Genomic DNA, 25803 nt, shown 5'->3' with positions numbered 1-25803 from the left:
TAACATCTTCATCAAATGACGAACATAAAACATCAACCAGTATCGTATTCGGTTTACTTTACATAAAAATATTTCTGTTGGTCGCAATAGAAACATGGATAATTGTTTGAAGAATGAAGTTTGTTTTGTTTAGTGTAAATTTTGACTGAGCTTGAATTCTTTCGAAGTCAAATACCATTACCACTTCAGAATGGGGCGATACGTAACAGACGGACTGTAATGGAAATGACTTTTATAATCCCACAACGAATACGATTAGTTGTGTAACACTTTACCAGTTGCGTTTCTTGGTCTGCACTCAGCATAGATTTTAAAATCGGATTGTGCTTACGCGTTGTTTGATGAAAAAGGCACCAAATTCTTCGGGCTAAGTTGACTCACAGCAACGCAACGTACTGCGAATTTAGTGCAGGTATAACTTGATTTGTTAAATTTGAATGATTTGTGCAGAATAGATTAAGATTTATGTTTGTGATTAGATTTTTCTTACTGCAGTGTACTCGGTTGGTATGGAATTTTAGTTTTAGTGTGAAAGAAGTTATACTTCGCCTTTAGAACTACAGACTACACCGCAATCCTCAAAAGTGCTTCATTTGTTTACCACCTACTTCGCATATTATAACAGTACAAAAACATGTTTTTTTGTGACAGTTGTACAAGGTGATTTGCAAGCCTGGTTGTTAATATTGAACATCTTAAAATCAAAAACACAAATTTCGAAATAAATTTCTGTTTAACTATACAGGCAAAGTACTCGCGAAGATATAATATTGTGAAAAAGCCGTGAATCCGTACCAGTCGTCGTGGCCGAGTGGTTAAGGCGACAGACTAGAAATCTGTTGGGCTCTGCCCGCGCAGGTTCGAATCCTGCCGACGACGCAGTTTTGCTTTTTGCAATCATGGAACCCTTCAATACATCGCAAACTTTTCGCTTAAGACTCAAGATTTAGCATTGATATGAAGACAGTCTAACCCAGAAAAAGCATCGAATTTCTTCCTTTGCAAATGGAATCTATACACAACTCGTTTACAAAGAACAATCGCACATCCGATGTTGCGAAATTCTCGATTTCGTCCAAGCCTGACAGAGTAATGTTTTTGAAGCCTTTTGGTAATCAAGTCAGCGGAAGAGCGAACATTCTTTGCTACAACAGTTCTACTATATGCAAACCATATGTTTCCAGAGAGTTGTTTTTCTATCACCATTTACCAACAGTGTTCAAAAAGTTTGCTCCCGAGTTTCGAGGTAGGCTTCGAGCTGAGAATGAAGAAAATTGTGTGGGATTTTTCTTTAATAATTAGTGATGATCAGTGTTTTTTTAAGGTGTTTTGGGGGACCGAAACGGTCTCCAGCGGTTTCCCAAATAAGCAAATATGGCTATTTTTGGGTATTTAAATGAAACACTTGCGGTCTCTCAAAACTACTTAGCGGTCACCCAAACCAAACCTTAAAAAAACCTGGTGATGACTAATGCAAGTTTTGGCTGACTTAATTACTTTCAAACCATTCGTTAAAAAGACTTTACGTTGCGTGTTTAAAAGTGTTTTTTATTTATATTTTTCTGTTTAAAATTGAGCCACAGCCCCTCCCGAAATTCTTGTTCTGGCCATGCTACATTTGTCAGAGATCTATTTTTTAATTTCAGGTGTTATCAACGTAACGTACGTCGAAGGTGATGGCGATTCGTCAGTGACTGCTATAGCACACACCAAATCCCTGATCAAGCGCAGTTCTAGTTCTATCAAAGCTTTGGTAGAAACTCCAAGGCCTCATTCCAAGCGCTGTGTTCAAGACTATGGTCGAACACACGTCATGTAAGTTCCATATATACCGCATTTATAATTTTCCTGCAAACGTTTGCTTTGATATTTAGAGATCCAACCAATCCAAGGATAACTTCCTTGCGTCCCAAGGAAGGACTCTGTAGCGAATTTTCATATTTGCCGGAAACTGACGTATTGGACGAACTGACTCAAGGATTTGACAAAACTGTAAGCATACAAACTGTGGACGGGAGAGAAGCCCGAGTTGAACTTCGGAGCACAGAGGATGACCATCAGCAAAATCCCTGGAATTCCAAAGTTATGACTGATGTTCGGACCAAATTGAAGGTTTGTTTATGTGTAGAGTGGGAAATGTGTGACCGTCAAATTCATTCATTGCAAGTTTATATGCAACTATTAGCCTACTTCCGTTTGAAAAAAACTGTTTTCATTAATACCGCTTATAAAGTAGCCTAGCTTTGTTTGATTGTCAGTACCGAAACACAGTAGCGACAACAATATCGTTAATCGCCAACAATGTTTGTTCGAATTAAGAATGTTCAATCGGAGGAAGGAATTTTGGCCAAGTCCAAACGATTTATGATGCTTGAAAATGTGACTGCTTCCTATCGCCATCCTTGCATTCTGGATCTCAAAGTTGGAACTCGTGTCAGAGAAAATGCGTCGCCGGCGAAACTTGCACGTCACGTGACTGCTATAGATGTTGGAGTTCGTATGAGCGGAATGCAGGTATTCGAAAAACTTTGTTCTAAACTACACCAGAAATATATTGAAACCCTGGTTCCGTTTCCACAACAATGCTTCGTCAATTTAATGTCTGCCAAATTATATTTAAAGATTTACGACCCAGAGCGTAAAGAATACATCTACATCAATAAATACTATGGACACAATCTTTCTGTTGATGGACTGGTTTCAAATCTGATCGACTTCTTTTCTAGAGGTCATTCTCCGATTGTCAGGTAACCTAACAAAATGATAAAGGGAAAACCAACGTTATACCCGTTTAAATGTTAAACTGAAATATGTTTGTTTTTTGCAGAATGGCCGGCAAAGAAGCAAGTACCCCGACGGCAACAGAAGCACCATTTCCTTCCAGCTTCGGTCTTGAACAACACAAATTTCAAAACGTTGATTGCAACCTGATTGAGTCAGCTATCAAACAGCTACTGGAACTACGGCACGCGGTTGCCTCACTCATATCGTACCGTTTTTATTCCGGCTCCCTTCTCCTAGTTTACGAGGGCGACTGTGAAAGCACTGCAGCTGAATGCATTGCGCAAGTTAAGAATCCTGGCGAATCTTCACCTGAAAGAACGAAGGTCAATGCGCCTGTTCACAGAAAAGACATCAGTTACCGACCGCACAAACATTCGAAACACAGAAAGGATAGTACATGCAGACCCAATAGTTTCCCGTCTGCGATGAGAGATTTTCGTTCGGCTGAAAGCTCGGAGGAAGCAGCCAAGAAAACGACTGCTGAGCACAGTTCAAGAAGTCCTTCCCGCGTTCCACAAGAGCATGTGCGCAGCTCTTTTAAAGCTTCTTTACAGCAAAGTGTAAAGGAAATCACAACCAAGAAGAGACATCGCACAAAGTCATGTGGCTCGTTATCAAACTGTTTTACCACGTCCGGTCGTGATATAGCTTTATCAAGTAGTCGATACACAACGCCACCACAAACTCAAGCTATCGATATACGACTTATAGATTTCGCGCATTATTGTTTTAGCGATTCGGTGGTACATCCCGGCCCTGATGGAGGGTTTCTATTTGGAATTGACAATTTAATTAGTCTTCTGCGAAAAATGCGCACAAATGCGTTAGCTGTCGCCACTTCATCAAAATAGTAGCCTGCATTTGTCTACACGTTTTGTACTCTTTGAATGTAAATAGCCTTGTGAACAATGGTCAATCCTAGATCAAAATAGACCAACAAACTGCGTTTTTGGACATAACTACTGTTTTTATGTGTGATTAACTCTTGAAAATTTCTTCATTTCGCTGTAGGTTAAAACACACTTGAAGCATGGAACAAAGGAAAGTGTAATGTGCAGTTATCTTTATGTCGTATTTTATTTTCGTGTTTACCATTCTTATGCACACCAGTATGCATTATTATTTGCTACCTATATGTGTTGTTGATAGTATTGCTATATTTCACGATATGTTTTATTTTTTGTAGCCTATATGTTCCATATTGCATTTCTTAAATCGTGCAAAAAAATTTTGGCACCTGTAAAATTTAATAAAATGTGGCGGACGAAATACAACACCTCTGGGACTCCATCTTAGTCAAATACCAACTACGAATTTTGAAAGTTATGATTGCAAAGTTTGGTCTTTTTCCTGACATAAATATTCCACAATAAAATGATTTTATTTGGGTTTCCCGCACGTTATATAACGAACCCGAAACCAATGTTTTCTTGTGTCGTTTTTCCAACTCAACACAATTAGAAACCGGGACTGAAGTCAAAATCGAGGTCAGCCCAACATTTAGTTTATAGCAGGGAGTCAAAAAATCGTTTTTTCTTCGAGTAAAATTAAAATTAAACGATTTTTAAAAACCACACACCGGTTCGTACCGCCTAATTTGCCCGAACCGGAACAATAAACTCGAACCCGAAATTATACATTTTTTACCTCAACAGGACCCGAACCCCCCAAAACAAAACAAAGTGAACCCGAACCAAACCTCAACCCTTATGACAGCGGTTCTCAAACTGGGGTCCGCGGTCCTTTAGGGGTCCGTGAGGCAATTTTGGGGGGACCGCGAAGCGGTTGAAGTAATTCTATAATTTTATTTAGCGTCAGTTCGTGCCAATAAATAAGTTTAAATCAAAGTGGAATTGAGAATCGACTGTCTCCATTGTTAAACAATAGCTTTTATTGAATGACAACTACTAAAATAGCAATTGTTCGCGCACAATCATAATGCTTTTTTTTTGTCTTGTCTGTGATGTCACAAGCTGTCTTTGGATGATTATTAAGCGCAATTTTGCATAACTAGCTAAAATCCTGCAATCAGCTTTCGTTTTTATGAAATACAAATTTTAGGCTTAAGGACCGCGAGCCCTCGAAATAATGGCAAAGGGACCGTTTTGAAAAAAATATGAAAAAGTTTGAGAACCACTGCCTTATGACATGTATTTCGACTCCCTGGTTTATATGATGGCCTACAACTGAGAGCATGAAGAAGCACATTAGGTTTTGGAAAATACCTTGCGGGCTGTCAAAAACTCTATTTTAACAAGGTTTTAGTCTCTTCTATTCGAACTAATAATTTTTCGAAATCGATCATTAATGTTGCTCTAAGATTTAAAATAAACGCAAATTTAGGTCCAACAAAAATGCATGAGGGCTGCGCATCATCTAAAATCGGATGATTAAAGCATCGTCTTTACATACTATGATTAAAGGTATTAAAATGTTTAAAATGCAGGAAACGTTTTGCGAAACGGTGTCTCGTAGAAACATTTCAATCAATTTTTTTTTTAAAGTTTTAAATCAAACAACAAACATTTCAAATTTTGACAAATTACAAAAAAAAACTTCACAACAAAAAGCGTACGGTATTTGGTAAAATGTTGTTTACCACAAACTTTTTGCTCACTTTCACCGCAAGTGTTGCTTTTGTAAGATTCTATGTGCAAGCCTACCACGTTTTTCTTTAAACTGGTTTCCCACAATGCATCAGTTCTCACGTGGTCAAAAACGCCATTTTTTTACTCTTTAGTGTTCTTTCTGTGAACTTCCTGTGGCGGTTTAGGCGTGCTCTCCCGCTAAAGCAACAAGAGTTATTTCACTTTAGACTAGTTTTGTAAATGGCCGAGGGGATTGCTAATGCATCTGGAGACGCTCAAATTGAAATCAACACTGTAGACAACATCACTTCACAACAAGAGGTCAGTGCCATTTTGGTAGAATTGTATTTTATAGTTGTTAAATTGCTATCCATTTGCGATGTTTGATTTGTGTTTTTTTTTTGCTTTCAACAGTTTCAAAAACAGTAAAAAAATATAGTTGCAACCTTTCTTTGTAATTTCTTGGTCATAATGCAAATGGCTATAGCCATATGGCTATGTAGCCATGTGTTTGTAAAAAATAATGTTTCTGTTTTTTGCATAATGTTTAATGTAAAGCAATAACCAATTCTGCAGTGCACTGACAGCAATCATCTCTTGAAGCATGCAAAGATATTTTACCACAGCCCACACAAATACCAATAACTTGTTAAACAATCGTCAAGTGATAATGCAACTCCATTTTACTTTTATTTTACCTGATATATATGTTCTGTATTGTTGTTCCTTTGCTGATAATAATGTTTTAAGAAATAATAGAATCTGCAAAACAGCACACAAAGTAATAAACAGCACACAAAGGAATAGTGTATAACAATACACTACCATGTTAAGCAATGAAGTTGACACTTAATACAACAATATTCATGGTCAGAACTTGGCAAATTCTCAGTTCTCGCGAAGCGAAAAAGTCGAGAAATAGAGGAACCCTATTACAAAGTTTATGCAAATCTGACTGTATGATGCAGATTGTGCATAATTCAAATATTTCCTAATTCATAATTCAAAATATGTTTTTTTATTACCATAGTTTTTCAGGATTCAGGAAAATAAGTCAATTTTGCACATTTTAATTGTACGTCTCTAGTTAAAGACGTTTTCTTTAATTTTTGTACTACTGGAGAGCATTTATTACTAAATTAGATATGAAAGCTTAAAATAAGTTTTGCTTGGTTTCTTTTTCCTGAGATTTTGAAACAAAATTTACAGAATTCTGAAATGTTGTTATGTTGAGAATTTCCCACCAAATCATTCTTGGGATGAAAACCTAATTTCAATGCATTCAGTTTGTGAGCGTAATCCTGATATGCAAACTGTTTTTTGGTGATATAACAATCTCTCTAGATTCCTAAAAAGAGCACTTTCTAAGTTGCAATTTCACCATAAACTGCATGTTGTTATAATTCTGTCAAACAGTTCAGTAATATAGACTACAATCATGATTCTTTGGTAGAGAAAACAAGGCTTATTGTGATGATAGTTAGCATTGTTTGTTTGCTTATATGTCCAGACAGTTGGGTAAATCACTTTATATTGACAAGTTATAAAAGCAAGTTACTGACATAAATTGGTTCAGCAAAGATTAAATAAGTACATTAAATCAAATTGTTTGACTTTATAGTGATTAACAAAAAGCTAATGAAATTGCATATGTGAAGATTAAAAACTTAGCATTAGGCATCCTCAAACAAATTTCAGAGTTGCATTTTAAAACTTCATAATGTTGACCTACAGCAACCTCAGAGACATGTAGTTGCAAACAAGGATTTGAAATCTTACCACACAACAAAATACAAAATTGTATATTGCTTATGATAAACGTTTGATTTTAATTAAATCACTGCAGGAAAGGAAATATTGAAAATTAACAAAAATTTTAGTTAGCTGTATTGTCTAATTTTATGTTTAATACACTCAAACAAGAACATTGGCTTGCAAAAACACACTGCCCCCTTTAAATGTAAATGGCAATCTTGTGTTGGAATTCAGTATAAATTTTGGCTTTAAACAGGGCGAATAGAGTAAACAAAAATCCAAAATCATGAAAAACCTCAATGTAGCCAATAGTATGTGAAATAGTCGATTAAATTAGGGAATAAGTTTAAAAAATGGCTTTTAGTGGGTGTTTCTGGTGAATCTACACCTGTGGCCCCCCGGAACACAGCTCGTGGCCCCCCTAGTTGAGAACCAGTGTACTAGAGCAAACACATGTTATCATGGAGATCCAAGTTCACAGTTTGGAATAGCATCAACTACAATAAAAAATATCCCTGACTCATTATTCTGGAAATAAACCAAAGCATTTTTTTCTGTGACTATTGCCAACACAGCAAAACATATTGAAAGTAGTGCAAATATATATGCAACTTTACATACAGAAAGAGTGTTGTAGCAATTAATAGCAAAGAGGTATCATGGTAATTCAATGTTTCCACAATGTATTATAAAAGCCTTGTTCAACAAAGAAATATAACTTTCAACCTGTTATAGTGACCTATACATATAATTTCTGCCACATTATTTACTGCTATTGGGAGCATAGTTGCCACTGGGAGGCATAATTCTATCTTATCCAACTGGATTTGTGACCTTTTATTATTCTGTTGTCATTTTTTATAATTTTTAGGTTCCCCACTCACTACTGGCAGCCCCTGGGCCTATGGGAGACGCTCCACAGAAAAGAGCTTTAGAAGATGGTGGTATGTTTGTGCTTTATATTCGTTTTGTATAAAATCTAATTACTGCTACAAAATAAAAAGAACAAAGATTATGTGTAGATGACCACATGCTTTTTTCAATGTGTGTTACTTGAAAAACAAATTTTGTTCTTAGTATCATAAAACACTTCAAATTGCCATTAACAGCTGCTTGGAACATACTAACACACAATAATGGCTATTCCTGTGAAACTATGAACAGGCAGCTACAGCTTTTTATAGCGAGTCCTATTACAGGATGTGGGCCACACAGGCAGGAAGTTCTCTATCTCTTATTAGCACATTCCTCTATGCTTTGTGCTTTGTACCTAGACCAGTTAATCTCAGTATCTGCCAGGCCTGCCTTGCCTGCAGTGTGCTTAAACAGTGAAAAAGGTGGGATTGTGCTTGAGCCAGTAACCCAGTGGGTTGTTTTCACACTTGGGTGTCTTTCTGCTTCCTTATGACTAGTCAGACTTTGACTGTGAAGTTCGTTACTGCAGTGATTGTGTTCAGTTAGATAACACTATTTTTCAAATAAACTAAGCTAGTCATGATATTTGATATGTTTGTTTTTTTCAGAAGAGCCTGGGCCAAAAAAACTAGCTCCTCTTCCACTTAGTGTTGCTAATTGTAAGTATCTTGTGGTTACCTGGTTTGAGTTATGCAGTGGTAAATATATACTGTTGTTTCTAGCTGTGTCAAATAATTCTTCTGTTGTCCCTGGAATGCAAGCAGAGGCGTAAGTAAAGTTGCCAATTAAACAAATGTTGTGTTTGAAACAAAGATTTGAGTAAAATAGGTTTATCAATATTAATTGACATTTTAGTGGCATGATGTCAGAGACCATCAGCCTACCGGATGATCTTGTGGGATTAAGTAAGTCTATTATCTGGATATACATTATACAGCATAGCAGGTAGTTATAGTATCTTCTACCTTCCAGTTATTGGTCGTGGAGGTGAAAACATCATGCGAATGCAAAGAGAAACCGGTTGCCGAATTCAAATTACGCAAAGTATGCCTGGCACCAAAGAAAGACCATGTACTCTATCTGGCACAGTAGAGCAAATTGAGTAAGTTTAATGCATAACCACTTTATTTCCATAGTTTTGCCAAATGATGCAAGTTTGGTCATAGTAAATTCTACAATGATGACTTATTATCTATCACCCTATCACTGATGGCATTTTTTCATAACACCTATTAACATTTACATGGAGATGTATGGTTTAATTGTGTGTTTTTTTTACTTAGTGTGTGCAGGAATATGCTGAATGAGATAGTTTCAAGATCACAAGCTGGTACACTTGGAAATAACTTTAATCTTGCTTCTGGTGGTCTGCAAGGTATGGGCGATGGCATGGACAAGTCAGTTACTATTGATATTCCTCCTGACAAGTGTGGCCTTATCATTGGAAAGGGTGGAGAGACCATTAAAATGGTATGCATTGCAGTTTCACAATAAAGTTTGTGCTATTCTGCCAAATGATGTCAGATTATTTGAATTTGTTGCAAATTATGATGACTTCAAGTCTATCACCCATTTCCTGATGGCTACTCTTAACATAACGATAGATTATGGTTCAACTGCTGGTATTGATGACTTCTTAGATTCCTATTGTTTTTAGTTACAACAAACTTTGGGAGTGAAAATGCTTCTTATTCAAGAATCAACTGAAAATCTAGGTCTGGCTAAACCGCTGAAGATAACTGGACCACAAATAAATATTGATGTAAGTTTTCGGTGTACTGTGGTTTTGCAAACTAAACAAATTTGGGCGATTACCAGGATAAAGAGTACAATTTTTCGAGCTAAAAAGTGCTAAAAATAAGTTAGCGCTTGAAGGTTACATTGTATTAAATTAAAGTTTAAAAAGGTGGTGGTTAGTTTCATAACTTAACAATATGTTTTTAGAATGCTGTCAACATGATTCATCAAATGATGGCCAACAGAGACCAGCAAATTGCTCAGCAAAAAATGGATGGAAATGCTGATGTAAGAACAAAATTTACTTCAAACATTTTTGTTATATGGCAGTGATGTTACCCTGTGGTTAAGATGGTTGTTAAGCCAATGAAGCTAATCTTTTTGAACTGAGCCTTCTTGCACAGAAAAAAATCTTATATTACTATAACACATATATGCTAAACTAGTTTTGTTATCATCATAGCCATCTATGTTTGGCGATGATGCAAATCGGTCATTCATTCCTGTTCCAAAAGCTGCTGTGGGAGTTGTGATTGGCAAGGGTGGTGACATGATCAATCAAATTCAGGATGAAACAGGAACTCGCATACAATTTAAACCCGGTAAGTCTGCTGTGGACAAAATGCTTCATGGTACCAAGCATGAATATTGTTTGTAGTGATTGCTTGGTATTTTGCACTTGGTAAACCTTACAATCTGTAAAACTTTATATAGAGGAGCCTGGACTCCCCGAGCGTATGTGCAGTGTGACTGGGAGGAAAGATGGTGTGGATGCTGCCATCAGAAAGATCCACCAAATCATACAGAATGTTCAAGAGCGCGATGGTATGATGGGAGGTAAACTGAAAAGGTTACCTGCCTGACAATCCACAACATGTGGCGTTGGTCAAGTTGGTGTTTTTAGTTGCTTAAATCTTACCTAATTGATTTGGTTTTATCTATGATGAATCTGTAACATGCCAGTTCTGCTTCTGAATTTATGAAGATAGAACGTTACAACATTATCTGAGATATATACTTTTCAAACATTGTTTACATTTTTTCAATTATTTTAGCATGAGGTGATATGTCTGTGTTGTTACAGGTCAAAGAATGGGTGGCACTGCTGGTGGTGGTGCTATAGGTGGTGGGGGAGGTGGTGGTGGTGGTGGTCCACCTGGTTTTGGTCAATGGGAAGGAACCAATCAGAACAGAGGTCAAAACATGGGTGGACATACCACTGCTGAACATTTGGTTCCAGCAAATCGAACTGGTCTGGTCATCGGCAAAGGTTTGTGTTGCAAATTATGTTATATTTTGCCAAACATCAGCAGACATGTAAGCAAGTGTTTCTTGTCATTCACAGGTGGGGAAACCATCAAGCAGATTAACATGCAATCTGGTGCACATGCTGAAATACAAAGAAATCCACCACCTGGCTCCGATTTGAACTACAAGACGTTTTTGATAAAAGGTTTAGTTACTTTGTTTAAATTTCCGCAGCTTTGTGTTAAAAAGGAGTTTATCAGGCAACTTGTTTAGCTGTAGTTGGTCAAAGCACTGATAAATCCTATTCCTACAGGTACGCAAGAACAGATCACTGCAGCAAGAAGACTTATTCAAGAAAAAGTTGATGCTGGTCCTGGAGGAACTACTAATAATCAAGGATACCGTGGTCAAATTGGAGGTGGTCCCCCTGGCCAACCCCCACCCAGTGCCTATGCTCAGCCTCCCCCACAGGTATGGAAACTTTGATGGTATATACATATATTGAGAAGCAATGATGCTACCCTGTGGTTAAGATGGGTTGCAAAATCCAGTGAAGACAACTTTTATTTAGTCTGAGCTTTTCATACACACTGTGTGTTGTTTCTGGTAGAGGAAGTTGTTAAGTTGCCAAGGATTTTTTGTTAAAAAAATGTCTTGCTTTTTATGATAACATGACAATAATGATGTTCATTATTTAAACAATAGCTGTGCAACATTTATTTCTGTTTGTCCAAAACTGTTTCAACTTTATCTCCTCTGCCTAAACAAAAACACTGCCCATTGTGAGAAAAATCAAACACTTTAGTTGTGAGCACTCAAATAGGATCAACATTTTTTTGGCAGCAGCAGGCATATGGCGGACTCCCCCCTGCAAGCTACCCGGCCCAGACCCAGCTGCAAGCCCCACCACAAGCACAACCAGCTCCACAATCATTCCAGCAGCAACAGCCATGGGGAGGACAGTTTCAACAGTGGAACCCACCAACTGCTACAACACCCCAGCAGAATGGAACTGAATTGGGTATGTAGATGAACTATTTTACATTTATGTCACATTTATGAAAAATAAGTGTTAAACTTTCTATATTATAGGCAAACCTGTGGCTGATAGTAATGCTGCAGCCTGGCAGTCATATCTTCAGTTATATGGTCAAGCGCAAGCTATTCAGCAACCTGCAGGTATGTGTAGATGTCATGGAAGTTAGGGCTGTGCTAGAACTACATTGAACTTACACATTGTCAGTTGAGTAAAAGGGCCATAAATGATGTTACTGATCTGATGCATAATAGAATTGTCCATGTGGCAGATTAAATTGCAGAGGTTTTAGCAAGCTCAGATTTAGATTTAATTGAAACGGTATTATGTGCTCTTTGCAAAACATTTTACTGTTTTTTCAGCTTCCGCTGCAACTGCTGTTGCTGCTGCCAGTCAACCAGATTACACCAAGCAATGGGATGAGTACTTAAAACAAACAGGTTAGTGCATGGCATTTTGGACTTATATATAAGTTACACTTGCTGTGAATGATGATTATGTAACTTGCCAGTCTTGCTTCTGACTTATTGATGTTAACGGTTACAACATTATCTGACATACCCCTACTGTAAATTCGGCACAGTGAAATATTTTAGTGGTTAATTTTGATCATCATATTTTTGATTCAACAGGTGCTGTTGCAGCAGCAGCTGCTGTAGCTGCTCCTAATGCTCAAGCTATTCAACAACCTGCACCTAATGCTGCTCCAGCTGCACAACCAGCAACAACCCAGGTAAACTAGCGCTTTGTTGCCATTTCTGTATTAGCATCAACTGTGAGAAGATCCCCTTGTTTAAAATGTGTGAATAGAAATGACCAATTAAGATAACTTCAATGATCCATGGCGAGGTACAGTTGTGAAAGTTGTTAAAGGTTGAAAATATCTACTGCTGTAATAACAAAGGTTGAAAATGTATAATATCTGTCATTTGTTTACTTCTGACACTTTAAAAATATATTTCCAGGCTACCACCGATTATTCTGCTGCATGGGCTGAATACTACAGACAGTATTATGCTATGCATGGACAGCAGTATGCAGCCGCTGCTGCAGCTGCCGGGGCTCCTGCTCAGACTTAAAATTAAAGTCAGTTTTTTGTAAATAGGTAAGTTTTCAACTTTTCCTTGTTTATGTTACTAAACATAGATAAGTGTTTGTATGTATTTCAATGGTGCAGATGTTCATCTCAATGACAATACATAGTTGTCTTTATATGTCTGTAAAACAGAGCTAAACAACCCATTGATGTTGTCCTTGTCATCAGTAGGTCAGTGGTAAACAAATGTTGTAATAATCGCTTCTTGGTTGTATATACTTCTACCATGTTTACGTTCCCATTAAAGTATAAACCTATGCTAAACTGTACATGGCAAACAGTTTTAGGAAACACTTTTTTTTTAAATGACATATTGCGTTAGACTTTAACTGTGTGATGATTACAGAAAAAGTACAGCGTTTTTGTGTCAGTATCTAATCTGTCCTATTGTTACCAATCTATTTGATGTCTTGGTTATGCAATCTTGCTAAAGTTGACTGCCTGTCACCGTTTTATCGACTGTTATACTTGGTGTTGGTTCTTGCTGAACTGCAAATTCATACTGTTACAGAAGTTCTACTGTTATGTGTTTACCAGTCAGTTATATTACATTTTACAAGTGTGCATGAGATAAAGATTTAGAGTATCTGTGTTAAAATTTCCTCTTAAAATAACTTACAGTGCTAGAGCCCAACTTACAGTTTTTCATGTTGAATGTGATATTTACTCCACAAACGCGTTGAATTTATCGTACACAGATCAGGCTAGCAACATAGACTTGTTTAAATACTACAGGCAAATCTCCTGAATTGCATACCAGTTAATCACATGTGTAAATTTCATACTTGTTATAACCTGTTAGGAAAATCATTTTTCACCTTTCATCTGTTAGGAAAATCATCAAGCCTAATAATCGCATGTTTCAGTCCATCGAATTGAAAACTTTGCAAATTGTTCATACAATTACCTGGATTTGTCTGTATTATAAATATTTGCAAATTATCTGTTTCACTGTGAAAAACCTTGGACAAGTTGCATATGTTTACATCAGCCAATTTATGCTTTCCTAGGGATTAGTGATTATTGACCTTTTTACTTGTCAATGCTTTATAAAACATCACAAAACATGCCTTGCACTCCCTGTATAATTTCCGAAATGTAATTGTAAAAATTTGACCTATATTGTTTTTTTTTTTTGTGTAGCCTAAATTGTGTTAATTTGTTGTAAAAAAATACCATTTCAAATCCCTGGATTTTGGCAACTAATATTATGCAACAGTTATGTTAATTAAAGTATTTATGCAACCACCCCTAACAACTTGGCATCCTTCCCCCGGCATCCGTGCATCTGACATTCGTGCACCCAGCATCCTTTCTGCATTGGATGTTGACACAACATTTTTCAGTTAACAAAAAGATACAAAAACTCATTTATCAGATGTGCCTTACAAATGGCTTTAGTGTTTTTAAATATTCCAATTTAAAGTGATTATGTTGTAAGTTCACATGCGAAAATTTATTTGCAATGTTGCCCCATTGTTTTTTGGTAATACGTAATATATGTCTATTTGCATTTTGGCATCTGCTCCGACATTTATTTGTTGTACTAACTTACACCCAACAATGAGTGCAATTTCTAATGCTTGCAAAGATACCTAAACTGTCAGTGTAATGGTTCAAACTACATGCATATTTCCACCTTAATTATAAAATGTACAGTCTATACCAGTGCTCTTCAACCGGTGTGCACGGTGCACCATAGGGTGCATCAAAGTATGCATGAGGTGCACCAGTACGAAAGGGTATACAAGGGTGCATCACAAACTTTTAATAAACCATTAATATCTGACTTTCACGATATTAGTAGGTTTCAATTGATGTATAACCCAGGTAAACGTTTTTAATGTTTTATCCTCGTGTCAAGTTTAAAAGTGTCTGTGTTACATTTGGGTTATATTAGGACATCGAGATTTGGCTTTTTCGCCGATGTTTCATAGAAAATTCGCGAACACATGCTTGGAGTATGGGTAGTTAAGTAAACAGGGTGCATGAGTTCGTCACAACAACTTTAAGGGTTCACCAAACCAAAAAAGGTTGAAGAGCGCTGGTCTATACCGTAAAAAAGACATTTTGATAAATGCAAATGCCAAATATATTCTGTTTATACCCCGACCTTAACTATCTGAACAAGCTGTTTTAAGTGATCCATCAGTTTGTTGGCGTGTTGAGTGCTTGGGTCTGGCATTAAATTAGTTTCAAGCAACCATTATTTAACAAAAAACTTTAATAAAACTTGTTCGGAATATAAAAAAACAAGTGCATTTACCATAAAAGTGTTAAGTTTAAAGTGTACTGAGTAGCTGCTCATCCCAGAAATTTAATTGAGCTCCACATTGAGGTGCTAACTGCACAAAATTTAACACATATTTTCTTAGAAATTATATTTTAACACTGGGATCTGTTGTGAATATAACTGTGGCTTGAGTTTACATGATATTACCCGCTGCAACAAGTATGTTTTGTGTGTAAATGACTATTTCAAAGGCTTTTTATACATTTGTTTAGTCTTTGCATCTGATTGTTTGATCTTTCTTTCTTGATGTGATGCAATTTCTGAAACCATTGATGGATCTGTTTTAAAGTTTTTGCACTGTTTCTTGTTCGTGGTGATATTGCAAACCTGTTTGCCCCATCTGTATTGATGAACTGCTTCGTTTTTGGTTGTTTCGATGTCCGCTTTTAAACATGTACCAAATCAAATATATTTTCTTGTCCCAGATCCTTAGCAAGGGAACTCCTCTTCTGTACATAGACTTCTTTTGTACATAATCTCTCAGCTCAGCACGGGCCGACGACGCTCCAAGTCCTCGTCTCAATCGAAATGGCCATTAACATGTCGCCCGCGTGCCAAACCTCGTCCTAATCTTCAAAGAATTCACAAAATTGTCAGCAAACCTCCGCTTGCCTGAACCCAAATCCATCTTTTCTGTGTCACTCAGGCAAAAAGCCGTATATGTGCCGAACGGCTTCAACGTGTACTGTACACGACCTTTGGCTTCAAAGACGATTTATGGACGCGAAAAGCGCACGCTTTGAGCTAAGTTTTAGCAACCGTCAGTTCTATGAACGCTGATTGTGTATAGAATGCAAGGTGCTAAAACACCGTTGCCATAAAAACGCACCATATCACAACAGACAAACTTTTACTAGTTGTCCGCGTGTTGGGTCGTATCATGCAATAATTAATCCCTAGTGCACAGACTTCAACATATTTGCCTCTGATGGCACTTTATCACTATTTGTACGATGTGGAGTCGAACTCTTGACACATTTTAGCACCAGGTGCCACCCGATTTGCCTTTGCGCGTTTTTCAGTATCGAAAACCACTGTCTGGTAAATCGCCTTGCAATCGTTCTAATCACTTTGCGCGTTCTTAACCTCGTGTAAAACCAACGATGAGTTCTTGGTATGCCAGTAGTGCTGTAATATACGTTCAGTTTTCTATTGTGAACCTCTTTGACTGAGGTCAACACCGTTTTTAAACAATTTGCGACGTGCCGCACTTTCCGCAGATGTATTGATTACTTCTATTTGAAGCGTAACGTCTTTTACGGTGATTGTTCTTTGCTTGAAAGGTGTTTAATGTCTCAATCTCTCAGTTACCTGAATTGCCGTGTCGTGGATAACGAATCATCCGTTTTGTTCGTTCGTTCGTGCTGCTTTAAACGCATAGCGATTGTGTGTTCTATTGAGAAACTATTCTGTTGCGAGCGTAGCGTTTTAACTCAGCGACCGCTTTTACGCATTGAACGATTGTTTAAATAGGTATGACCCATTTCACTTATGCATTTTATGTCGGCCTAGCATCGTTTACGTGCTGATTTCAACGTCTGTGCTTAACAAAATCCAACGTCCTCACCATTGTAATAATGTCTTATGCAGATAATGTCATAAACTTTCCGTATGTTTGTAACGTGCGTGGCTTCTATATTTTTTCTTATGTTTGCATTAGATGACGATGGACGAAGATTGGCAAGCGGCAACTGCCAAGAGGCAGCGACGTGGTTTGTATATTACTTGCCTTCGGTGCTAGTAAACTTGCAGCTGCATGTACATATTGTTTACACACCCAAGTAAGCCCCAAGCCAGCATATACCCAAGATAACAACGTGCTTGTCCGTTCTGTTTTTTGTGTTGTATTGTGGAGGTAGCATGTAGAAAAATATCCTTAATTAATGTTGCCAGCTTTATTAACTTTTCCCGCTATAATTTAGCCGCAAAGTTTAAACCGTATTTCCCCATGCAATCGGCGCATATTGTTTTCAATGCCTTGTGCATTTTTCCCGAGTAGCCAATTGCGACGCGGTTTCCCGCTTGTTGCGCGCCACATCCCTTCTATTCTTCATAGCGGCGTCCTCATCGACAGCCCACAGTCGTAGTTTGCTATTTTCGTCGCGTTTTTGAAACCAGTGACCGCCAAATATTTGCGAATATATGTTTTAAAGTAGCACCGCTCTCGAGTAAATCCCGTTTTAGTTACCCTGATGCGTCATCGCCTTTTAACAATTGCGTTCAAGTCTCGAATTTTTGTCTCATTTCAGTGTTCATTGTCCACTTTCGGCGCACGTTGTTTTCAATCATCGTTTAACTGTGTCGCTGTTCTCGCTTATGCAACCAACCGTCACAATAAAAGTTGCGCGCAAAGTTTTACAAGCAACGCCTTCTTCGTCGCCATGAGTTCGTGCTCGCATGTGGTTTACGCCCCTAGTATCCGTTGCTGATTACAAACACTCGACTAACCATTTTATTCCTGCGACCGCGTTTCGTATTTTTTTTTTCTACTAATGTCGTTTGCGTCGGTAAATCTGTCGCGTCTGCTCGAGTTGCAAAACGTCTGCTGTCTACCTACCCCGTGCACCGACCTATTGTTTCCAACGAGTTGTGTCGCCGCGCTCTGATCGTCGCTTTAATTTTCCATCGACAATATGTAGCTGCAGTTTATAACAGCGTGCCACTGTGACCAACCTCGCCAAGTCCTCCCATATTTTTAGCGAACGCCGTTTTCACTTCGTTAGTTCTTTTGGTTGTAATTTCCGTTTCGGTTAAACCATACCCGTCATCTTTTATTGAGTCGATTGCCTTGTTTTAGTTTTGATCGTTTGCACGATATCGTGAACCGTTGTCTCGTAGATCCGCTGTGCACGCTAGCGACGACGTCGACAAGCGGGTTACTAACTCGCGATTGCTGCTCGGGACACCCCCCAACCCCCTATTTTTTACATATTTTTGCGCAAACCGCCTTTCAATTCACACATTTGTAGTTTTCGTTTTCATGCTTAGTTATAATACTGTGGCAAAGCTGCCGCGAATCTCAAGCCGTTTTACTGTTCGTATGCGTTAAAAAAATAACCTAAATTGTTCAAAAGTGCTTTGTTTTCGCCCGTATTCTGTACGTGACTAACATGTATAATTATTGCATTTTAAACGTAGTCCGGAGTTAACTAATTTTGCGTGGGTATTTTCTGTTACAATGTACAAATAAAAAGCTGTGCTTTAATTGTGTGTACTTGAAAACAACTCATTTCGACCATACTTAGAAACCGAAAAACTGGGTTTAATTGTATTGGCATTAACCCTTAACACAGTGGTTCCCAACCGGGGAGGAATTCCTCCCTAGGGAGGAATTTTATGAGTTCAGGGGAGGAATTTCATAAAAACTGTAAAAAAATGTTTATTATGGGTCCCCTTCCCTGAAGGGGACACATATTGTTTTTGTCTATGTATTTTTTTCTTTCTAACGCAGATTTGTTCCCACGTTTTGGTCAAGAAAGAATGGTTCAAACTTTTTCAAATTTACACACATTACAGATATTGGTCTAAAGATGGTCCATGTGAATTTTGACCCCGTTTGATCCCTCGGTTCACCCACAGCCCCCCAAAACGTGAAATTTTTAGCGCGGATTTGTTCCCACGTTTTGGTCAAGAAAGAATGGTTCAAACTTTTTCAAATTTACACACATAATAGGTATTGGTCTAAAGATGGTCCATGTGAATTTTGACCCCGTATGACCCAGAGATTCACCCACAGGCTCCCGAAACGTAAATGTGTCTAACGCTCGTTTGGTCAAGAAAGACACTGTAGGCAGAAGTACCAAGAGAGTAACTCACTGGTTTACGATAGCGGGAGGGCTCAGCTTGACGTCGGACAGACGTTTTACAAGACATCGTTTCAGTGATTAGAAATCAGCTGTTTTGCACAGCAATGCTATGTCGTTTTATTAAGTTATCACTCACATTTTTAGTTTTGGCGAAGGTTTCACACCTATGACGTGATTTAAGCCTAATAACCGTGCTTCGGTTTTGTATATGTCAAGAAAAACTTTGTTAATAAAAGTTAAGATGAAAAAATTAACTTGACTTTTTTGCCAAATAAATGTTTTTTTAAATGCTCGCTGTCAGGTTGGCCGCCGCATGATCACGGGTTACTTAAGGTCAACTAGTCGGTATTACAAACACAGCTCAGAACTTTCTTCATAACGTAGCGTTTTTTTAACAATCAATTTAGGAGTCAATACTCAGGGCATGTATAAATTAGGCTTAACAGTATTGTTGAACACGAATGACGGCGTGCTATTGAAAACGGTGTCAAAAGGTCAAACAGTCGTTTGGCGTGTGCACCCTGAGAGGTTACTACAGGTCAATGGTACTCGTTTTGCGAAACAAAGTTAAATGAAAAACAATTTGTTATGTATACACTTTTTAATGTGATGTATGTATTTACCGCTAGATGTCGTCCCTGAGTTATGACGTCATGTTTCGTATATAACCGTGTACCGCGTCTTAAACGTGGCAGTCAATACAGGTAACCGCTTAAACGTGTGTGCGTTCATGACATGGTGTCAGAAGTGGTTTTTCAAATAAAATGGAAGGTTCGTTCTCACTGCCGGAAGCTATGCAATGGAGTGGCAATGTGTCACAAAACTGGGTTAAGTTTATTAGGGGATTTAGGCTTTATTTGACAGCTGTTGGTTATGACGGAAAGGCTGCAAAAGTTAAAACATCTATGTTGCTCCACGTGTTGGGAGAGCAAGGTCAAACCATCCACTCAACATTTAAATTTGAAGAAGGACAAGAAATGCACTTTGAAACTGTGGTCAATGCCTTCGAAAGCTACTGTTGTCCGAGGAAGAATATCACCAGCGAGCGATACAGGTTTTTTTCTAGAAATCAAAATGATGGTGAAAGAATAGATGTTTTTATAACCGATTTAAAAAAACTGTCTAAAAGCTGTGATTTCGGTGAACTTTGCGACTCATTAATCCGAGACAAAATTATTATTGGTATCAAGTGTGATCAACTTCGTCAAAGTTTGCTGCGGGAAGTGGAACTAACGCTTGAAAAAGCTATTAAAATGTGCATAACAAACGAAACAGTAAGATCGCAAATGACAATGTTTCGATCAACAAATTCTAAAAGTTTTAGCTTGGATGCTGTTCAACGCGAACCACGTGGTAATCAATTACCAGCGCCTCGAGTTTGCAGATTCTGTGCCTTGCGACATGACGTCAGAGCGTGTCCTGCCTGGGGAAGGCGATGCTTGAAGTGTGGTGGAAGAAACCACTTCGCTCGATGTTGCAGTGCAGCTAATCACCCGCAAGCGCAACGCGCGGATACAATTCAGACGTACAACATGCAATCTGTAAGTACTACTAGTTCACCAAAAGATTGGCTTGTTGACATTTTTGTGCTTTCATGTACACTTCGTTTTAAGATAGATACGGGAGCCCAAGTTAATATTTTGTCACGGAATGATTTTCAAAAACTTCAGGAACGTCCATATGTTTCTTCTACTAATATTCGATTGATCTCATATACTGGCCACCATATTCCAGTTTGTGGGACAATTAGTTCAACACTTCAATACAGAGAGCAATCATTTACTCTACCATTTGTTGTTGTGGAGATTAATGCATTGCCTATTATAGGATTAAATGGAGCAGTAACTCTTGGCCTAATAAATAGACTGGAACCGATTGTCAGTGACGAACAAAATTTTCTGTCCAGCTTTTCAGATTTATTTCAAGGGTTGGGTTGTGTTCCAGGTTGTCACCGAATAAAGACCGATAGCAGAGTTTGTCCCGTAGTCCGTCCCAGCAGAAAAATTCCATTTGCACTTAAAAACAAACTACAACAGGAGCTACAAAGAATGGAAAGCATGCAAGTAATCAAAAGAATAGAAGAACCAACTAAGTGGGTGAACTCTCTTGTAATAGTAGAAAAGAAAAACGGAAAACTAAGAGTTTGCTTAGATCCGCGAGATTTAAACAAAGCAATTTTGCGTGAGCATTTCTGTCTTCCGACTAGAGAAGAAATTATTAGTCAATTTTCAAATGCTAAAGTATTTTCTAAACTCGACGCTTTGTCTGGGTTTTGGCAAGTAAAGTTGGATGAAGATAGTTCTAAGCTTTGTACGTTTAATACTCCGTTTGGACGGTATAGATTTTTGCGCATGCCGTTCGGCATTTGTTCTGCGCCAGAAGTGTTTCACAAGTTGGTGTACATGATGTTTGAACACATGAATGGCGTTGTTACGTCTATGGACGATATTGTGGTTTGGGGTTCAACTAAGCAGGAACATGACATGAGGCTTAAAAATGTGTTAACGGTTTTGCAACGCAATAATCTGAAACTCAATAAGGAAAAATGTGTGTTCGGTGTAGACAAGATTACTTTTCTTGGTGAAGTTGTTAGTGCTTCAGGTGTTCAACCTGATCCAAATAAAGTTCATGCAATAGAGCAACTAAAGCGTCCACAGTCTAAGGGTGACTTGCTGAAATTTTTGGGAATGGTCACGTACCTAGGTCGTTTCATTTCCGACTTGTCTACTAAAACATCTTCTTTGCGTTTGTTATTGCATAAACGGAGCAACTGGGAGTGGACGCAAGCACACGAAATGGAATGGAGGAATTTAAAACGGCTGGTCACAACTGCCCCAGTACTTCGGTTTTTCGACCCCAAGAAATCGATCAAAATTTCGGCAGACGCATCTAAACATGGACTTGGAGCTGTAATTTTGCAACAGCATGACAACATGTGGCAGCCAGTGGCTTATGCGGCAAGAGCTTTAACAACCGCTGAAACAAGGTATGCACAAATTGAAAAAGAATTGCTTGCTATCACCTTTGCATGTGAAAGATTTTATCAGTATGTTTATGGTCAGAAGTTTGTGGTAGAAACTGATCACAAACCTCTCATAGCGTTGTTTCTCAAGGAGTTAAATAACTGTCCGTTGCGCATTCAACGTCTAATGATCCGGTTGCAAAGATTTCATTTCACCGCAGAGTTTACTCCAGGTAAATTCATGCACACAGCTGATTTGTTATCAAGATGTGTGGAGAACAGTGTGTCCGTTCAATCGCTTTCTTGTCATAGTGTATGTGAATATGTAGATCTAATTGTATCCGCTATTGCTTGTATGCCATTAGTTAAACAAAAGTTACAAAGTAAAACCATATGTGACGAACAGTTGCAAATTGTAACGCGTCTTGTAAATAATGGTTGGCCTTTACATAAGCGTGCTTGTCCTGTTTTAGCAAAACCCTTTTGGGATGTCAAAAATGAACTTTCTGTTGTTGACGGTATTTTGTTTCGTGGATCTCGAATAGTTGTTCCAATGTCTATGCGCAGTTATTTTTTAGAACGTGTGCATGAAGGCCATTTGGGTGAAGTAAAATGCAAAGGACGAGCTCGGGAAAGTATATATTGGCCTGGGTTATCCAACGACATATCTGGTTTGGTTTCTTCCTGTGCCATTTGTGCAAAATTCAGGTCACAGCAACAACGCCAACCGTTAGAACCTCACCAAGCTCCTTCTTATCCGTTTCAGAAAGTGGCAACTGACCTGTTCTATTGGAACCGAAAAATGTTTTTGGTAACAGCGGACTACTACTCCGGATATCCAGAAGTAACCCCGTTGACTACAACTTCTGCGGCGTCTGTTATAAGTGGTTTGAAAACTATTTTTTCCAGGTTTGGAATTCCCGAAACTGTTATCAGTGATAACGGTCCTCAGTTTTCCAGTGAGGAGTTTGCAAAATTCGCCGAGGAATGGGGCTTTCTTCATTTAACCTCGAGTCCACATTATCCACGATCTAACGGACTGGCTGAGAGGAGTGTCCAGACAACGAAGCAACTACTTAAAAAAGCTCACGCCAGTGTACAGGATTTTAACAAAAGTTTGTTAATATTTAGGAGTGCTCCTCTCCTTTGAGGAAAATCGCCTGCACAGCTTCTCATGGGTCGGCAAATCAGACACACGATGCCCCTGGATATCGAAAAGTTAAAAAGTTCAACTTGCCGTCCGTTTGGAAAAGAAAGAAAACAACAAAAGAAGTATTATGACAGGGGAACAAGAAACATGCTGCAATTACAAGTGAACACTCCTGTGAAACTTTACAATACCCAAAACAAACTATGGGATCAACAGGGAACTATAGAAAAACAGTTATCTCATCGCTCTTATCTTGTAAAAACTAGTGATGGTGTATTATATCGGCGTAATCGTGTTCATTTACGTCCATTGAATGTTATTGTGAATCCTTACCCTTCGAGACGTCAGTTAAGTTCAATTTAAACGAAGGGAAGTTGTGATGTATGTATTTACCGCTAGATGTCGTCCCTGAGTTATGACGTCACGTTTCGTATATAACCGTGTACCGCGTCTTAAACGTGGCAGTCAATACAGGTAACCGCTTAAACGTGTGTGCGTTCATGACAGTGTCTGTAACACAACTGTTACAGCTTTCTAAAAAAAATTGCCCGACCTTGGAGGACTATATCTGGGTCAAAGCAAGAGATTAGATTTAAGTCTTTGTTACGTTTTTTAATGTTTTTGTAATTACATGACAATAATAGTGCAAAAAGAATACTAACAATTTTTTTAATTGTTGGGTTAATGCTTTCTAAAAATTTGTCCTTAAGAATGTAAAAATCACCGCAACATTTGTTTACCGTAAATCCGCACAAACATGCGTGTGGGGACCCATTAGTTTTTGTTTACAAAAACAATCATATGTGTAGATCAAATGATGTGTATAGTAAATTGGTAAATATCGTATAGAATATATAAAATGGAAGTATATCAGAAAGCCACTCTTCTAGTTGAAATTGAAAATCCAGTTGTAAAAGATTCTGAAATGGACATCCCTAATTATAAGGTCTATTTCAAATTGCTATAATTTTTTATGTTATATTTGTTTTTTGTCTAATGGGGAGGAATGAATAGTTCGAAAATGGGCAAAGGGAGGAATGTAACAAAAAAGGTTGGGAACCACTGCCTTAACAGATTCATTGTTTGTTTACAGCAGGGGTGTCCAACACGTGGCACGCGTGCCAAAAATGGCATACAGAGCATTTGCAAATGGCACGCAAGCTTTTGCACATTCAAGTGGTAAACAAACTATTTGTATCTTGTGTTGCATAAACGGAATGGTTTCTGGAGTATCATAAACAGGTTACTCGCATTGGACGACATCTTTGTTTTCTAATTATTTAAAAGGGGTTTACATGTTTTCGGATTGAGTCCATACCGTTAAGATGTTTAAGACATGGTTTGGGAAAAGTATCAAACGTTGCGGCACGCGAGCACATTTCAAAACCAAAATTGGCACGGCGGTGTTTTCGAGTTGGACACCCCTGGTTTACAGTGTTTAATGACAGGATATACAAACAGTGCTATGCTACAATAGGCCTACCATACGTCCCCTTTTTGGAGGACGTGTCCTCCTTTTTAACAAAAACAAAATTGTCCTCCGAGGACTAGAAAAATTACCCAAATGTCCTCCTTTCCAAAGAATTTATGATTTACCAACTACATAAGTGACAATTATGCCTTTATTATTCTTCAGCTTATTTGCAGGTGGATTTCACTTTTGAAAAAGAACAAGGTTGTTTTAGTGTGGTGATGTGATGAACGTTAAACTTCGAATTATAATTTAATACCGTTTAGCATAGGCGTTTATGGTGCTGTTACAGCAATTTGGGTTTATGGTAAGAATAATTGCGAGTCAGCACCATAAACGCCTATGCTCTGTTGCGCCACCTACCAGAAGTTCTCAGACAGGGCCTTCTACCCGTGTTAGTAGCTCTACCAAAGTTCACACGCAGTTCTTATAGACGGGACTACGGGAAAGCGTTTGTTCGACATGACTAAAAGACGGGACTGGGTGAAAGTTCACATATAGTTACTGACCTATAGCGTTAGACGGGACTGGATGATTATGAGGATTGCTCTTAAATTCTTAGCAGTACATGCTCCTTATCTTTTCGTGGTTACTTTTAATGGTCCCTGAAAGAAGACTTGATAAACACAACTGCAGATTGATGGCCGGACAGCGACAACAAATGCCAGCGAAAGTTTAAGTCAGAAAATAAATTTGCCTCCCATATATACGCTTGAAAATATGACTGACGAAATATCAAGTTCAACTAATCAATGAATCGAAAACTTTAACCAAAGTTTGCCGAGCTAGTGTAAAAACATGAGCAGTACCGTCTTACGCAAACAGGAATAGCGCGACTGTATGTTAAGAGGTTTTCCTAAATTGTTTTTCCATACTAAACAACATTCCCCTCGCCAAAACTGTGACATATAAAAGCTCGTAACTGGCTTTAGGTTTATTCCCAGCGATGCGACAGTTAACAA

General features: G+C 38.2%; 2 protein-coding genes, 3 non-coding genes and 1 pseudogene across 12 annotated transcripts; all 6 read left to right on the top strand.

Annotated features, from left to right (window-relative positions):
* Nucleotides 1–139: 139 nt before the first annotated feature.
* On the top strand, nt 140–4074 carry LOC145204469 (inositol hexakisphosphate kinase 1-like). Of its 2 annotated transcripts, none has more exons than XM_080077037.1 (7): nt 140–412; nt 746–1246; nt 1647–1815; nt 1875–2112; nt 2320–2514; nt 2623–2747; nt 2828–4074. In XM_080077037.1, exons 2-7 carry the CDS (start codon nt 1006–1008, stop codon nt 3633–3635), a joined length of 1776 nt encoding a protein of 591 aa, XP_079933163.1. In that variant the 5' UTR covers nt 140–412; nt 746–1005; the 3' UTR covers nt 3636–4074. The 2 variants fall into 2 exon arrangements, with proteins under 2 accessions (XP_079933163.1, XP_079933162.1); XM_080077036.1 differs by lacking the exon at nt 140–412 and adding an exon at nt 433–660.
* Trnas-aga (transfer RNA serine (anticodon AGA)) lies at nt 798–879 on the top strand. The gene has a single exon. It is a non-coding gene; the product is annotated as a tRNA-Ser (tRNA).
* A 1347-nt stretch (nt 4075–5421) lies between the features above and the next one.
* On the top strand, nt 5422–18657 carry LOC145203841 (far upstream element-binding protein 3-like). 6 transcript variants are annotated; one of them, XM_080076167.1, is made up of 20 exons: nt 5422–5693; nt 7999–8071; nt 8651–8701; nt 8765–8810; nt 8898–8947; nt 9015–9144; nt 9326–9512; nt 9700–9804; nt 9987–10067; nt 10243–10381; nt 10494–10616; nt 10864–11049; nt 11125–11232; nt 11341–11498; nt 11874–12048; nt 12120–12206; nt 12426–12503; nt 12696–12796; nt 13029–13168; nt 15878–18657. In XM_080076167.1, exons 1-19 carry the CDS (start codon nt 5613–5615, stop codon nt 13140–13142), a joined length of 2073 nt encoding a protein of 690 aa, XP_079932293.1. In that variant the 5' UTR covers nt 5422–5612; the 3' UTR covers nt 13143–13168; nt 15878–18657. The 6 variants fall into 6 exon arrangements, with proteins under 6 accessions (XP_079932293.1, XP_079932294.1, XP_079932296.1 ...); XM_080076168.1 differs by having other exon boundaries at nt 5477–5693; nt 8654–8701; nt 11871–12048; XM_080076170.1 differs by having other exon boundaries at nt 5478–5693; nt 10494–10604; nt 11871–12048.
* Nucleotides 9183–9257, top strand: LOC145205728 (small nucleolar RNA SNORD83). The gene has a single exon (XR_013853710.1). It is a non-coding gene; the product is annotated as a small nucleolar RNA SNORD83 (small nucleolar RNA).
* Nucleotides 10715–10791, top strand: LOC145205729 (small nucleolar RNA snR61/Z1/Z11). The gene has a single exon (XR_013853711.1). It is a non-coding gene; the product is annotated as a small nucleolar RNA snR61/Z1/Z11 (small nucleolar RNA).
* A 75-nt stretch (nt 18658–18732) lies between the features above and the next one.
* On the top strand, nt 18733–21268 carry LOC145203842 (uncharacterized; annotated as a pseudogene). Its single transcript, XR_013853406.1, has 2 exons — nt 18733–20799; nt 21203–21268. The product of XR_013853406.1 is annotated as an uncharacterized LOC145203842 (transcript).
* Nucleotides 21269–25803: the final 4535 nt, after the last annotated feature.

Source organism: Phallusia mammillata, chromosome 8 (genome assembly GCF_965637545.1).
Source record: "Phallusia mammillata chromosome 8, kaPhaMamm4.hap1.1, whole genome shotgun sequence".
NCBI lineage: Eukaryota > Metazoa > Chordata > Ascidiacea > Phlebobranchia > Ascidiidae > Phallusia > Phallusia mammillata.
Note: the sequence above shows the minus strand (reverse complement) of the source record. Positions and strands in the feature narration are given on the sequence as shown.